This window comes from Thunnus albacares, chromosome 24 (assembly GCF_914725855.1).
Source record: "Thunnus albacares chromosome 24, fThuAlb1.1, whole genome shotgun sequence".
In the NCBI taxonomy this organism is placed as follows: domain Eukaryota; kingdom Metazoa; phylum Chordata; class Actinopteri; order Scombriformes; family Scombridae; genus Thunnus; species Thunnus albacares.
Genome location: NC_058129.1, coordinates 19116061 through 19131911, shown reverse-complemented (window position 1 = coordinate 19131911; position 15851 = coordinate 19116061). Strand labels below are relative to the sequence as shown.

The following is a 15851-nucleotide window of genomic DNA, read 5'->3' as shown; positions in this document are numbered from 1 at the left end:
AAGCGGTTGGAGATGAAGCTGACGACCTTGGCCGTGGCCTTCATCTCCTCCTGCAGGAGCTCTCCGCTCAGCCCGACCACCTCCTCCTCCTCCGCGCTGCAGGTGGCGGCGGCGCCGTCTCGTCTGATGGCCTGGGCAGCGTACGCTTTGGGGATGTCGTGTTTTCGCACCACGTGGTTGACGCCCAGAGATTTCAGCTTGTTCTTCCAGCCGCAGATCAGACAGCGGTAACCGGCGCCGTCGAACATCAGCACGCCTTCGCCTCCTTCGCCGTCAGGTTTGACTGACTCGCTCCCCTCGGCCTCCTCCTCCTCAGCCTCGCTGCTCCTCTTTCTTTTCAGAGAGTCTTTCTCCTCCTCCTCGCCTTCCTCCCCCATCTTCTCGTCCCCCTTCTCGCTTCCTTCGTCTCCCCCCTCCCCCTCCGCCCCGCCCCCCTCCCCCTCGGCCCCGCCCACCTCCTTCTCGTCCACGCAGTGTTTGGAGATGATGTGTTTGTACAGCTTGGCGAAGTCTCGACAGGTGTAGAAGCAGTCGGAGCAGTGGAACAGCCGGGCGGTGCTCTGGTACATCAAGATGTTGCCGAGGCGACCGACCGCCACGCCGTCCAGGCTGGCGGGGTGAGTGGCGGCCATGTGGGACAGCTGGTGGGCGTGGCTCTTGGAGAAATGGCCGCAGATGGGGCACTGGAGGTGCGCCGCCACGCCGCCGCCCACCTCACCTCGAGTCTGTATGATAACAGACATCAGCGCCGCCTGAGGAGACGTAAATAAAGACACATTGAAATGAACGCTGGAGTCTGATGACTTATTGATCATCATGAGCTCATTTAACGTAGAACTTCTTCATTCAAACTATGAAAATGATCAGCTTCAATTATTGATACGATGCTTTAAAGTTGAACCTGCAGACTTTCCTCATGATGTTTATAGTCACGAGGTAATGCCCATTATTTTATAAAACGTTACAGACTAAATGATTATTGATTAGGACTAAAACTAATGATTATTTTCCTCATCAATTAATCTAATTTGCACCTGTCGGGAATAAAGAGACACATTTGATGGACATTTTTTGCTTGTTTTTGACATTTTATGGACTAAACAGCTGAAACAATTCACTGATTAGTTGATCTAAGAAAGCTCAACGTTCTCTGGTTCCAGCTTGTGAGGGGATGTGAATAATTGCTGCTGTAAGGCTGCAACTAAGGATTATTTCATTATTGATTCATCTGTCGATTATTTTCTCAAATAATCGATTAGTTTGGTCCATAAAATGTCAGAAAATGGTATCAAATGTGGATCAGACAACATAATGATATTCAGTTCACTAAAGAAAACAGAAAATATTCATATTTGAGAAGCTGGAATCAGAGAATTTTGACTTTTTTTCTTAAAAAATGACTCAAGCAGTGAATCGTTTATCAAAACAGTTGGCAATTAATTTAATAGTTGAGTAATCAATGAACTGACTAATCGTTGCAGCTCTAATGATCTTCAATGTTACTTAGGTGAGTTTTTACAGGTAATTTGCCCAGTTTTTTGATTCTGAGGTGTCAGTCACATTGTAGAGTTCAAACTAGATTTTTATCAGGAAAAAGGAGCAGATTTAGATGAGAATTACCAAATAAATAAATAGATTTTAATTCCTGATGTTCAAAATACTTAAAGCATCTCTGAGCTGAAGACTCATGAAACAAATCTTCTCCAAACTGTATTTACACTAACAAACATCTTCCAGGTAAATATTTTAGCTGAGTACTAAAGTTGAACCTTGAAATGATTATTATGTTATTATAGTAACAATTTTTTTTTAATTATTATGATAAAATAACGTGATCAACTTCTGAGCTGCAGCGTTTTTTTTTGTTTCACAGCAAAACATATTTCATGACAAATGTGAACAAAGTGACAACTAATCGATTAGTAATTGCATCTTTAACTGACAATGTACATAATTATCAGTAGCAGCCTTTTTTAGGATTTTGTGTTTATCTGAGCCGAAATGACTCCTGCAGCTTTTATTTTTTGCTCCACACAGCAGACAAACTTCTCTACATCAATACACTTCCAACATTAACCAAACTTCGTTTATATTTCTGTAGTTTTTATAATCAAAACTAGATCGTTGACACAGTGACACTGGGTCAGAACTGACACTTGTCCCTTCAGTAAGTTCACGGGTTCAGACCTCATCGCTGCTTCACGCTTTAAATGGAATAACGGACCGCAGCTAATAGGCTAACTCTCCGGATAAAAACTGCATTTTAACCTTCTTTTCCACCCACCTGCCTGTCCCGCCGGCTGTGTTTATCTAAACTAAAGCTCCTCAACCTGAACTGACAGAAGAATCAAGCAGAAGATTTATTTGAACCGTTTTAAGTCTTCATATTTGGACAAAACATCGTGCAGCTTTAGCTCGCTGAAACGCTGCAGTTCACTTCCTTATTTACCTCCAGCAGAGCCAATCGGCTCGCTCCAGCCTGATGTTTTAACCAATCACAGTCATTCTTTGAACCACGCTCCTCCTGTTGCTGCGTTTTATCGCGAGATCTCAGTTCTGCCTTATATTCACAGGGATTTCTTTTTTTTGTCATATTTTAAAGACACAAGACAGAAAATAAATGAATTTTCATGAAGATAAAACCATTTACAACATCATATTATTTCAAATAATAAAAACCATAAAAGTTTTTTGCTGGGAAATTGATTTATTTTATATATTTTATATAGTTTAAGAGTTTGTTTTTGTTTTTTCTTCATTTTTTTCTTTTTTTCTTTTAAGTGCATATGTATGTTTAATCCTTTTCTCTTTGTGTAACTACAATACATACAATAAAAAATATCAAAAATCACTCTAAGGACTAAGGGTTTATAACTCCTGATGGTTTGATTTATCGATCAAATTAGATTTTCAGTTTTGTTTTATTTGCACAACTAACAAAACAAAAAAGTGTTTAAATCATAAGAGATTCATTTAAAAAAGAAAAGGATTGTGTTTGGTGGGATTAAAAAAAACATACAGGCTTATTGGAAAAAAAGATATAAAACAAAAACGACTAAATAGATCAAATCAATGTAAAAGGCAATCAGGTAGTTGCTTGACATGCTAAAAACAAAAAATCATATTTCCTTAAGAGACTCACATTTTACTGAACAGCACAGAACAATCGATAACTGTACCATGAATCCAAATAGTGAGCTCAATACCTGCAGGAAGTTTGTGTAAAACTACAAATTTTGAAAACAGATTTCCTGTGAATATTGTAATGCACCGCTCATCTTAAGAAACTTTATATAGAAACTTTCTATGTCTGTATTATAATTTTCAAAAAATTTTAACTATCATATAATCATAAAAACGTTTGGCAAGCAGCCTCAAGATGCTAAAACTATGTAGTAAGACATATATATATACATATATTTAATTGAGAGCATGAATTATTACACTTAGAGTATTAATTATTATATCAAGAGCACAAATCTTTAATTTTAGAGCACAAATTATATAATTAGAAATCGTAGTGCTCAGAATGTGTTTGGTGGTGCAGTCTTAAATATTTTGGCATCAATAAACTTCCATACAGTTAATAAACCACTGATGCACACCAGATTTATGAAATCTTATTACATAACAACATGACGCAGGTTTGAACACAGATGGAATATTTTTATACATGATGTAACTGGGTTATATTGTGTGTGTGTGTGTGTGTGTGTGTGTGTGTATCCAGGGCACACTAAGGTGATTAATGAAGCTATTTCTGTCTGGAGAAGCAGATACCTGCAGGGAGGAGGAGACTACATCTCCCAGCAGTACTCTGGTATGACATCATCTTTCACTCAGATTGACCTTTTTTTTCTCTTAAAGCGCTAATATGTAAAAACAACTAGACCTATGTTCTATATTTTGTTGAGTTGTGTAATTACATTATCACAAATGTTTCCATCAATTTTCAAAGCCAGAGAAATTTTAATTTAATTTATTTTTTTATAATTTTAATCATGTAACGGTCTGTTTCATTTGGTCCCCTGTCAATGGCATCATACCTCCTCTACCAAAGAGTATACAAGAACATGAAGCATGTGTTTTACACACATTTTTATGATAAACTTTTTAGATCATTCGTCATTTTTAGCTGTATCTTTTAACCAGATGAAGGATTTTAGTCATCGGACGTCTGGATCTCAAGTTATCAGAAAAACAAGCTGAGCAAACGTTAGCAGCAACTCAGCTGACGGCCTCTGTTGGAGGTCCTCCTTCTGCCGTACAGCGTCGGAGAAAAACTGATTTTTAACGTAAAACTGCTTTACTCACTATTGTGTTCCCCGTGTATGTTTGATCTGGAGAGGAGGAGACTTCTGCGGATAAGTCGGCTCACTGTAAAAACCTGCTAAACATCTGGATCTTAAGTTATCGGAGAAACAAGCTGAGCAAACGTTAACTGCAGCTCAGCTAGCAGCCCCTCCAGACGTCCTGTGTCCACCGAACAGCGTCGAAGAAACACTGATTTTTAAAAGTGCTTCATTGGATCCGTTTGTTTTGGAGAGGAGGAGACCTCTGATAATTCAGCTCCCGATAAAAACATCCTGAACGATGAACGCTGAAGGAATCCTGTCAGGGAGAAGCTGGTTGTTTAACAATGAAGACTACAAATGATCCCATAATACTTCACATCGTCATCACACTCCGTCTTTTGTTATTGTTTTGATTGAGAGACACCTCGCGCCTGAAATTACATATTGTGCCTTTAACACGAACATCAAAAACATTTGTCACATTAAAGTATCACAACACCAAGACGCACCTGAGGACGTTTTATTAAACTACAAAATATCTCAAAAACTACAGTTTCCTGCTCCACAGAGGATGCACCTTTTAGATTTTAATAGCTTCACATCTTTTCTTGTAACGCCACCCTCAGGACAAAGTTTACATTTTTATCTCCACAACTGCTAAAACTCAAGAATCGATAAATCACCAGGATGTTGTTGTTGAGGCTGTAATGAACATGGCAGCCTCCAGAGGGCGCCAGCAGGACTTAAGATGGCTAATTTTGTTTAAAGGGGAAATGTTCAGCTTTTGTTGTTTTCTGTTATTTATTTCCTGTTCTGATGTCAGATTTTAAACGTGGTCAAAGTTACAAACCTTGAGGTGAACGTATATAGAAATGCTGCCTGCAAGTCAAAAGTCAGGGCTTCAACCTGCTCTGACACCTCGGTTGCCATGGTTATTCTTGTAATTTTCCGTTTTTTTCCCGTAATATTCCAACCTTTTCTTATATATTATTGAAACTTTTTTTTCTGGCATTATTCTGTTTTGTTCTCGTAATATTCTGAATTTTTTTCTTGTAGTTTTCAAACTTTTTCTCGTAATATTACAACTTTTTTTCTTGAATTATTAGGACTTTCTTTTTCAGTAATATGTCGTCCCATAAATGATCCGATTCGGCTCCAACATGTACGGATGGATTTGAGAAGTTGACGTTTGGAGTAAAGAAGGAGAAAAAGAAGTGAAATCCTGCTACTATAGTTTGTTTACGTAGCCTCCGGAGCCGGAGGAAGCTTCCTGAAGCTGACCAATCAGAACAGAGTGGGCTCATCAGGAGGCGGGGCCTTAAAGAGACAGGAGCTAAAACAGCCTGTTTCAGACAGAGGCTGAACTGAGGGGCTGCATAAAGGACCAGTAGAAGATAAATAAGGAGTTTTTAACTGGAAATCATGTGAAGATATTCCAGTAGAGCCCCAGAATATAAATATATAAATCTGGAAATGTGCAGAATATGTGTCCTTTAAAAAAGGGATTTTGGCACAAAGAAAATGTTACAGCCTAATAAATGACATCAGATTTGGCTTCTGTGTTGACGGTTTGCAGCAGAATTGGACCAAAGTCAAAGAATTCATCATCTTCAGGTCAGAGGTCAGCTGGTATGGAGAGAGAGAGGGAGGAGAGAGGGAGTGATGGGAGAGCGAGGAGTGGTTTGAGCAGAGCGAGCGAGGAGGGAGAGGAGAGGGAGGGGGTTTTTTATTTTGGTAGAAAGAGGGAGGGGAGAGAGAGGAGAGGAATCTGAGTGTGTTTGAACTTGTGTTTTCCTTCAGTCTTTGTTAGCTGGGATTCACTTCAACACACACTCTGTCTCACACACACACACACACACACACACATGCGCTGAGCGACGGTGGGTGGGCGAGCGAGGACGACATGCTCTGCTTAAAAGGTGAGAGAGAACGCATGAAGAAGTTTAAAATATTGCAGAACAAAGAGTGTGTGTGTGTGTGCTTTTATACTGCATGTGTGTGTGTGTTGCATGTTTCTTGCCAAAAAACTCTGAAGACTACAGCAGCTGTGTGTGTGTGTGTGTGTGTGTGTGTGTGTGTGCAGATGTAGGTCATTTTGTCCGCTGGCTGTCAGGACTCTGTTAACACACACACACACTGTTATCTCCATAACCTTTCTGCAGAGTGTGTGTGTGCTGCAAGATGAATTCAGTGGGGTTGGCAGCAGGAAAGCAGGTCGAGAGAGCTTCATTTTGAGCAGAGAGAGAGAGAGAGAGAGAGAGATTATTAACCCTGTCAGTCCCAGAACAAACACTAGTCAAGTTTCAAACCAAATGTAGCTCAAATTTAAATCTGCAAAAGAAAATGCAAATGAAAGCTTGTTTTCATCCACTAGTGTTCAGTGAATATTAGGACACGGGTATCGTTAGGATTGAATTTATTTATGTGTTTAATAAAACATATTGTCTCTACTGCAGCGGCGTCACTGCATAAACTCAGTAATATCTGCCTGGAAACAAATGTTCCTGTAATTAAAACACTGACTGATGTTTAAAAAGCATGTTTAACATAGAAAACTGCAGCCGAGTTTACGTCCAAATTTCCCAAAACAGTCAGCAAATTAAAACTCGTTGGAGGTAAAACAGCAGGTGGCGCTAATTCTCTGGTCGGTGCCATTAAACCGTTGCAGAAGAAGACAGGACACAACGAGATGACGTCATAATTAAAAGAGCGGCAGTCAAAGCTCAAACGATGGAAAACCATGTGGAAAACATGATGGAAACGTTTACAGTCTCCTCGTCGCTGAGTGTGTTTCCATCTGCCTGTTTTTATTCGCATTTTGAATACGTGCATAAAAAAAAAAAAAAACCTGAGTGGAAACGCCAAAAAAAATCTTTAAATATGTGTAAAAAGTGTTTCTTGCTGTCTGAGGAGTAAAAGAGAAACATCAGATCTGTGTTGCACATTTTCTTCAGAAATATTTGATGTAAATAATTTGTTTTATTCGATTTATGATGAATTGTAAATATGTAGAATTTCCTTTCTGAAGGTTTCAGCTATGAAAGCTCATTTTACAATAGAAACACAAACTGACAGCTGACTGATGTTTAACAGCCTCATCAATAAATAACAGCAAACATTTACTGAAAATCAATTTTACTCATGTTTCCTTCAAGTCAAAGAGTTTTAAAACCAATAAATAACATTTACATTCAGAGATGTGCACACGTCATTTGGATTGCCATAACTACTGACAGGAAAGGGTTAAAACCGACTGCGATATCTCATTTTGCCCGTAAGTACCGGGGCTATTGATCTGCTGATCGACAGCGATATCGTCTGATCGGTTTTGTGTGTGAGCTTCACTTAAAGAGAGGACGGGACTGACGGGGTTAACGGAGGGAAAGTGTTGATTAGATACAGTATTTTCCAGATGACAGCTGCTGCAGTCCAGCTGTTGCTATGGTTACCGTGAGTAATACTTCTACTTCTACTCGTAGTATGTGTCCTGTAATGTTTAGTGTTGAGATTGAATCTTTGTGGCTCGTGGTGAAAGTGGAAGTTTTTGGGGTCAGGAGGGTTGTGCATTCTTGAGTTTGACACATGCAAGTGTGTGCTCGTATTTCTGCCTTTATGGGGACCAGTGCTGGTGTTAAACCAGTGTTGTGAGGACATTCCTGCACTGTGGAAACATCACTACTGTAGTCTTGGTTTTAGAGTTGTGGTTATAATTGAGTTGAGGTTCAGTTTGGGTGTTTCGTCGTGATGGTTGTGAGGTGAAGGAATGTTTTATGTACATTAAGGTCCTCACAAGGACAGAAGTATAAACGTGTGTGTCAGTAATGATTGCTGGCCTGTTGAGACAGGCTGAAACATCCCATTCAGCTTCCAAAACACAGCTGTTCTGCTCCTGTAACACACACACACACACACACACACACACACACACACACACACACACACACACACACACACACACACACACACACACTGAGGGTGATTGAATGGATCTGCAGCTTCAGCTCGTTGAGTTTTCACTGATGAATTCCTCCCTGATGGAGACGACAGCTGCAGAAATACAGAAACTGGAACTTTTAATCAACTTTCTCTCACCGGAATAATCGACTCAGTATCAACACAGAGCTGCCAAAACCAAAGACATTAGATTGTTGATGTGTGACAGGACTTACATTAGATTAATAACTTACAGGTGTGTCTTAAAACAACAGTCAGGTGTCTGTATGAGCAGTGAAAGAGGTTTTCCTCGCTGTAATCATTCCTCCTGTTCATACTGGATATTAAAAGATCCTTCAAATGTGCTTTCAATGGAAGTCTGTGTGAAGCTTCTATTCAGCTTCATCAGTCTGAGTTAGTCATATCAAGTGGATATCTGACACATTTACAGTCTTTTTAGCATCAAATTCCCTCTTTGTGTTTCCCTGTTGAGCTGCAGGTGGAAGTATAGTAACAAAAAGAGGGACTTTGGCACTAAAAAGACTGTAACGTTGAAAGATATCTACTTGATTTGACTCATTTGGACGCTGAAGCTTCATATTAGGTTCAGATAAACTTTTAAATACATTTTTGCACAGAAGGAGGACTGTGGATTTTGTCTCCCATCACTCTCATTGTAAGGTCATTATGAAGGGATCTTCTAATGGTCAGTATGAACAGGAGGAATGATTACAGCAAGAAACACAGCTTTAATGTTCATCTGGGCTCCTGACTGTTGGTTTAACACACACATGAAACACTGTGAACTCGTCCTTTAAAGGATATTTTTCTTCTTGTCAACAAATCTCATGTTTGGATCCAAAACAACATGAACTGATCTTCTAACAGGTATTGTGTGTGTATCCTATATTTTACATTGTAAATAACTTCAGTGCAAAGTCCAGAGGTTGTGATCTGCAGCACAACAAGCTAGTGAAGCTGTAAACAGAACCACGTTCCTGCACATGCTCAGTAGCGTCTGTATTACACAGAACTACTCTCTAGAGACTGAAAACATGATGCTGTTATTAGTCTTTGAAGCCGTTTCTAAATAAACTAATGTGACGTGTTTTTAATAAGATATATCAGCTTTGATACAAACACAATACCTGTTAGTAGATCAGTTCATTGTTGGTTTGGATCCAAACATGAAGATTTGTTGACAAGAAGAAAAATACAGAAAATCACCAGACTGATCCTTTAAATACAGACACAGTAAGTGTTAAAGTTGTGTTTTGAAGGTTTACTTTCTCATGTACAAACTTTTCAGACATTGCTAGCTTACCTAATGTTTATACTGTTGTGTGTTTGAACGGCATCTGCACAAAATGATTGAAATCACAGATTATTGTAACATTTATGTGAGATCTTAACATGTTTCATCACATGTAATTCTATGAAAAACACTCACTGTTACTGAGTTTGAGTGTTTTACTTCTATTCACATGCATCATAGAGTTTATCAGACATGTTGAATGTAAAATGATGAATATAGTGGAGTAAAACTCTCGAAGTAGCAGCAGTTTCTTCATGTTTTTCCTCTGAGACCATCCATCAATGACAAAATTTTGCCCTCAGCAGAGTTTCACCAACACGAACATGATGTTCACTTCAAACACTCAAACAAAACTGTCAGCAGAGACGTGACGGACGACAGAGGAGGAGGACCAGCTGAAGATTAATAGGACTCCTCTTGTTTTTGTTTCTGTGGGTCAGGTGATCTGAGCATGACTGGCTGCACACACAGCCCAATCAGCTGATCATTAGATCATTAGATAAATGTGACTGAAAGACAAACGTGTTCATTCAAACAGTTTTAATCATTACTTTTTATTTATATAACACATTTCTGACAGTTTTGCTCATTTATTTGGCTCACAAGTGATTCCAGTGGAAGCTTGCGTGTAATGATTTATGTTTTTGACAAAAGGTCTCATCTCAAGGTCCACTTACATGCTTGTTCCGGAGCTTTCTACCATATCACACGGTCTTCAACAGCAGATGGAGTTTGCTTAGTTGTCGTGGAATTGCAGGTGTTCATATTTCAGTTTCTCTGAGCACTTTAAGGACTTATGTTCCATAAAAGTTCAGACTAAAGGTTCATTGTTGATCTTGACAATCTGAGCTCAAGGTCCCTTTACTGACTTGTTCTGGACCTTTCAACTGTATCAGCAGCAATACAGTAAATAGACATTTATACTTTTCGATGTCAAATGCTACCAATGAAGAAGTAAAATTGCGTTTCCTGGGTTTGGTGAAAAGGTGCAACAGGTTTTAAAACTTTAAATCTCTTTTAAACTTATATATTAATAATATTTAAAATAAGTAAATAAAGACTAGAGAATGTAAAAAAAATAAAGTGTGCAAGGTTGAATTGTTGCAGGCATTTAAAAACTGTATTTCCCCAAATGTTGAACTTTCCCTTTAAATAGTGAAGGACACTGTGTGGCTCTGGGGTCAGAGGTCATGCCAGGACTGTTTTAGGATCAGATTCGGATTCAGGTTGGGTTCAAGGTTGAAAAGTCATCTTCAGAGTGACAGAGTTGGTAGAAAAGTGTCAAAGAGTGAGGGAGCTCTTTGTTCAACATTGACCTTCTGTTGTGAGATCCCGATATAGAATTACCCAGTTTGACACTTGACACAGTAATACAGTATCAAGCAATGTGTGTGTGTGTGTGTGTGTGTGTGTGAGTGGGTGGAGGTAAATACCTGTCCCACACAGGCCATCTGCAGACCTGGATAATCCCTGTTAGTAGATTAGCGGCAGAGAGAGAGAGGAGGCAAAACAGAGCAGCACACAGTCAACACCTCTTAACATTTCTGTTCAGATGTTTTGGGACCGTAATCGTTTTTGGAAGTTGAGGAGTTGTTTGGTTTTGGTTTTGGAGGACTGTGGGAACAAGTCTGAGGTTGTTTTTTTCATCGTGAGGGAGTGAGGAGATGTTATACGGAGATGCTAAAAGTTTTAATCGTGGCTGACTTGAAGAACCTTCAGCGATAAAGAAGATCTGAAGCTTTTGTGAGGATTTGATGCCAAACCTGAAGGCTTTTATCGTGATTCCTTTTTGGGGGACTGAACACGTTTTTGGACATTTTTCATGAAGGATGTAGTAAATATATTGTGAAGGCTACAGAACCTGTGGCTTTGTTTTCTTTCTCAAACATTTTAGGCTTTCTTGTTTTGATCATTGAGGTCTTACTCTGAAAGATTTCTGTTTTTGTGAAACATTTAGCGTTTTTATTGTGAACAAAATGTGATCTTTGAGATTCATTATGAGGCAGTTTGAAGCTGTTTTTTGGTCAAGAACTGGAGTTAAAGACAGTTTTGATTTTATTATGAAGGGCAGACATTTATTCTGAAGAACTAGTAACCTTTGGGCTTTGACTGTTAAGGCCTTGCTAAATGCTTTCATTCATTTTGATTGTTTTTAATGACAGCCCCTTTTAGGAAACACTGAGGACATTAATTTTGAAAAACAAAAGGATCAAAAAACTAGGAGCTTTTATGATGAAGGTTTGGAAATTCTCTGGGGCTTTTATTGTGAAAGGATGGAAATATTAGCAAGTTTTCATCGTGTGCGTCATCTGTGATCTGTCCTGTGGGTGGAGCAAGTCATCAGACAGCCAATCAGGATGATTTCTTACGTGGAGTGTCTGGGTGGCGAGGGGGCAGGGCCCGGTGTGGCATCCCGCTGCTGGAATACGGGCCCCGATGAAGAGCTAGATGAGCTTCTTCCACGCAAGATGGCCGCCCTGCAGCCAAAGACAGAGGGCAGCCTGCGGCGCCGCCTGCTCAGCGCAAAAATCCACCAGCACCACAACGCCATCTGCCGGATTAATGCTGGTGCTGCTGGCAGACCGGGGGTGCCACCAGTTGACAAAAAGCCCCTCCCACCTCACCCTCAGTATCCAGGCAACAGCCCCTGGTTTCGCCCACAGCACTTACCACCACGACCCCACGTCCACCCCTCCTTCACCCCGGAGGCTCATGGGAAACTCTTCCTCGCTCCAGAGGCTCATGGGAAACCTCACCCTCAGTCCCCACCCCTCCAATTGCCTCGCTCCGCACGCCCCGCCCTTGCCCAGCGACGACGAACAAGCTCGTCCCCCCCGACCCCGGAGCCCCGCCCCGGCTACACCCTGCCTGTCCCCTCCCCTCTGAGTGCCCCGCCCCCCCTCAGGGAGCCAGAGGTGCCGCCACAGTACCGCTACCAACCCAGCAGGAGGCGCAAGACCAACTTCTTCTTCTTCAGACGGCGCCGAGGGAAGAGCTCCGGGCAGGAAGCCACACAGACCACTCCCCTTCTACGCAGAGGTACTGCTAGGAATTCTGGGTAGTGGGTTATATGTTTCGTTTTCTTTTTAACACTTTCATTTTTACTGCGTTTTCAGCTCTGGACACAACAGTTGAGCACACGTACAATATGACACAAAACAATACGACATTATTCAGTAGTGTAGGGGAACTCAGATATGTATCCATATCCTAACAGTTAAGTTAGTTGTTCAGCATCGTGTTTCATGTAAATGATCCACTTTTCCCAGTTCTTGTCGAAAATATCGCCTTTAACAATCTCAAACCATTGATCTTTCCCTGGAGGATCAGCTTTTTTGTTGCCTATAAGCAGAATTTTGCCAGATATCTTCCCTTCAGGTACATCACAGCACAGTATGATCGGCCTCCAGGTTGCCACAGAGCCTCCAACATAGTTGCTGGGTATTTTGGTCTGGACTGTTTTTATAAAGTTCTGCTACTAGAGATACAGATACTAAAACAAGAACTAAGACCCAAAGAAAAGTCTTGAATGGTCCAGTTTAACGTAATTTGGTTCTGTTTGGTCATGTACCAGAACGGTCCCAGCTAGTCTGATTTGGATCTTTTTGGTCCTAATGATCCTAGCTAGTTGTCTCAGTTTGTTTAGCACTATTGCGCCCCAACTGATCCCAGTTTGTTCAGTCCTGCATTGTCCCACCTATCCTGGTTTGGCACTTTTTTGGTTCTGCTCTGGTCCTCAAAGCTACGAGCTACTCTTGTTTGGCCCAGTTTGGTCTTAAATGGTCTGGCTCAGCTCTTTTGGGTCCTGAATTGTCCCAGCTTGCCCGGCAGGCTCTGTTTAATGGAGCGTACCAACTTCTGCCCTCTAAAAGGTGATTTAGAGTCCGTCGATTTAAACTCTTTTATACATCAGTCTATCCTGTTGCTAAACCAGGATCAGTGTGCTGCTGATTGAGATCTGAATCCAGAGGATATGAAGTTATATGTATGATTGTTCTGACTGTTTGAGCAGTTTTGTAAGGACATGATCCCTTGAGCACATTCAACGAAGCACATTGTGATGTTGGAGCTCACTGTGCCATGGGAAGAGCGCATGGAGGAGGCCTTTGAGAGGAAAATGGAGAAATACAATAGCCTGGTCAAGACCGCCATAAGGATGGCTGGAAAGTGAGGTGCTTGCCTGTAGAGGTCGGGTGCAGAGGTTTTGCAGGGCAGTCTCTCTGCAGGTAGAGCGGGTCGTCCACTAATTGGAAGATCGGCGGTTCGATTCCCGGCTCATCCAGTCTGCATGTCGATGTGTCCTTAGGCAAGATACTTTGCTCCTGATGGCTGTGCCATCAGTGTGTATGTGAATGATGGACAGGTTGGGACCTTGCATGGTAGCCCCTGTACCCATTCAGTGTGTGAATGGGTGAATGTGATTCGTAAAGCAAAAGCGCTTTGAGTAGTTGGAAGACCAGAAAGGCGCTATACAAGTATAGTCCATTTACCATTTACCCATGCTGCACTTGGCATCAAAGGAGGGAGGAGGAGGAGAGCCATCTGGAATAACACAGAGGCTGCAGAGAGAGCTTCAAGGTGGCTATGGATTAGAGGGCGGATTCGTGGAGAACAGCTGCTAGGGAAGAAGCTGAGGGCTGATCAACCCCAGCTGGGTCGCCTGGGTGAGGGTGTATGATGTCTGAAAGATCCAAAACACCTGATGACCACAGGAAACATCACTGATGATCTTGGCATCAGGAGATGTTTCACTATAACTAAGTGGTCCCAGCTACTCTTTTTTTGGCCCAGTGTGGTCTTGAATAGTTCCAGCTCCAGCCTTTGTTGACACATTTAGCACAACTTGTCTGTTTAGTCCTGAATTGTCCCTTTTGGCTTTTTCTTTGCTCTAATTCTACCAGCTACTCTTGATTGGATCAGTTTGGTTCTTAATGGTCCAAGTTTGCCTAATTATGCTTGTTTGAAGCAATATTTAAAAGAACAAGCAATGTTTAATGTTTTTGTTTTTAGTTTCGGAATAATCCCACTGGACCATTCACAGCAGACAGTTTGACTCTTCACAGTAGGTGCTACTAACAACATTAACAATGGCTAAGTTACAAACAAGCTGTGACAGTGAGCCAGTGAGCATCTGGAGCTGTGATTCTCCATCTGTGATGACGAGTCAAAATGTCTGAAAAAGCTCCATAAGCCTGGTTTTCATGCGTTTTGCTTTCAGTTTCTGCAATCCGAGCAGTATGACAGTGCCAGTTTCTGCCTGTGGATCTCTGATTATGTAAACTGATCAATAATGTATCACAGCTCCAGTCAGATGTTTGTTCTCAGATAAAACACAGAACAAAAACACACCAGCTCTCCATGTTCTTCTTTAATTAACTCCCCTGTGTGCATAATCTCCTCTATCTGTGCATGTGTGTGAGCAGGGATTAGCTGCAGCTCCATACGCTAGGCTAAAGGCTAATTCCTGTAACAGATGAACAGGGTTTACATGCAGCAGCTGCTACCTGTTAGCTTCACCTGTTAGCTACCTTCAGCTACATGTTGTAGTCCGGATAAAGCACACCTGGATCTGACAGTTTACCTTTGTAATCCTCTCCTCGCTTTGTCTTTTTGGTGACAGTGACGTTTGATTTGTCCTAGAAAACATGTATAAACTCAGACATCTGTGAAGTCATACAAAAGTCCATTTAGAAATCCATCAAAATAACAAAAACAACAGTGTGTTAGTAAGGCCTGCTTTGATTTTGGGGGATGATTCTGGTCACATTTTTTGTTGTTCACAGTTGAGTCGGGAACAGATGAGTTCACAGTTGGACAACTATATATATACTCGCTGTGACATAACGACAGTGTGGCCTATTTACCGTCTAATTAATTAAACTAATTAAAACAGTAGAAGAGACAGACAGACAGACAGGCTGTCAGGCATGAAGACAAAAGTAATTAGCTGCTCCAGTGGCCCACATAGCTGACACACTTACAGACTGGAACTGTCCCAGTTTGTGGCTGGTGATGAAGGTGATGATGAAGGTGATCCTCAACCATTAACGCTATCATTATATATCCCGTGTGTTAGTTATAAACAGTACTGATGATACATGATGCAATATGGGCGAAAAGGTAGTAGAGTAGGTGTCCTGATAGACAACAATGACTCCCAGGTGTCCACATAGACAGTAACAGGCTCCTGGTGTCCATATAGAGACAATAATGGACTATCTGAGTCCAGTATTTGCTATATCCAGACACTTATTTGTGCATTATCACCTGATAAACCCTGAGCTTCATCCTGTCCCTCATACAGCTGC

At 41.1% G+C, this 15851-nt stretch overlaps 1 protein-coding gene across 4 annotated transcripts in view; it reads left to right on the top strand.

Moving 5' to 3' along the window:
• Window positions 1-6079: 6079 nt before the first annotated feature.
• nhsl1a (NHS-like 1a) overlaps window positions 6080-15851 on the top strand; it is a 29718-nt gene continuing 19946 nt past the window's right edge. The window contains exon 1 of one of the 4 annotated variants that reach the window (XM_044344298.1): window positions 6080-6214. In XM_044344298.1, coding sequence (XP_044200233.1) covers window positions 6199-6214 — 16 coding nt within the window. In that variant the 5' untranslated portion in view covers window positions 6080-6198. Of the gene's footprint in view, window positions 6215-10996; window positions 12583-15851 lie in introns of those variants that run through there. The other 3 variants (XM_044344299.1, XM_044344297.1, XM_044344296.1) reach the window with 3 other exon arrangements.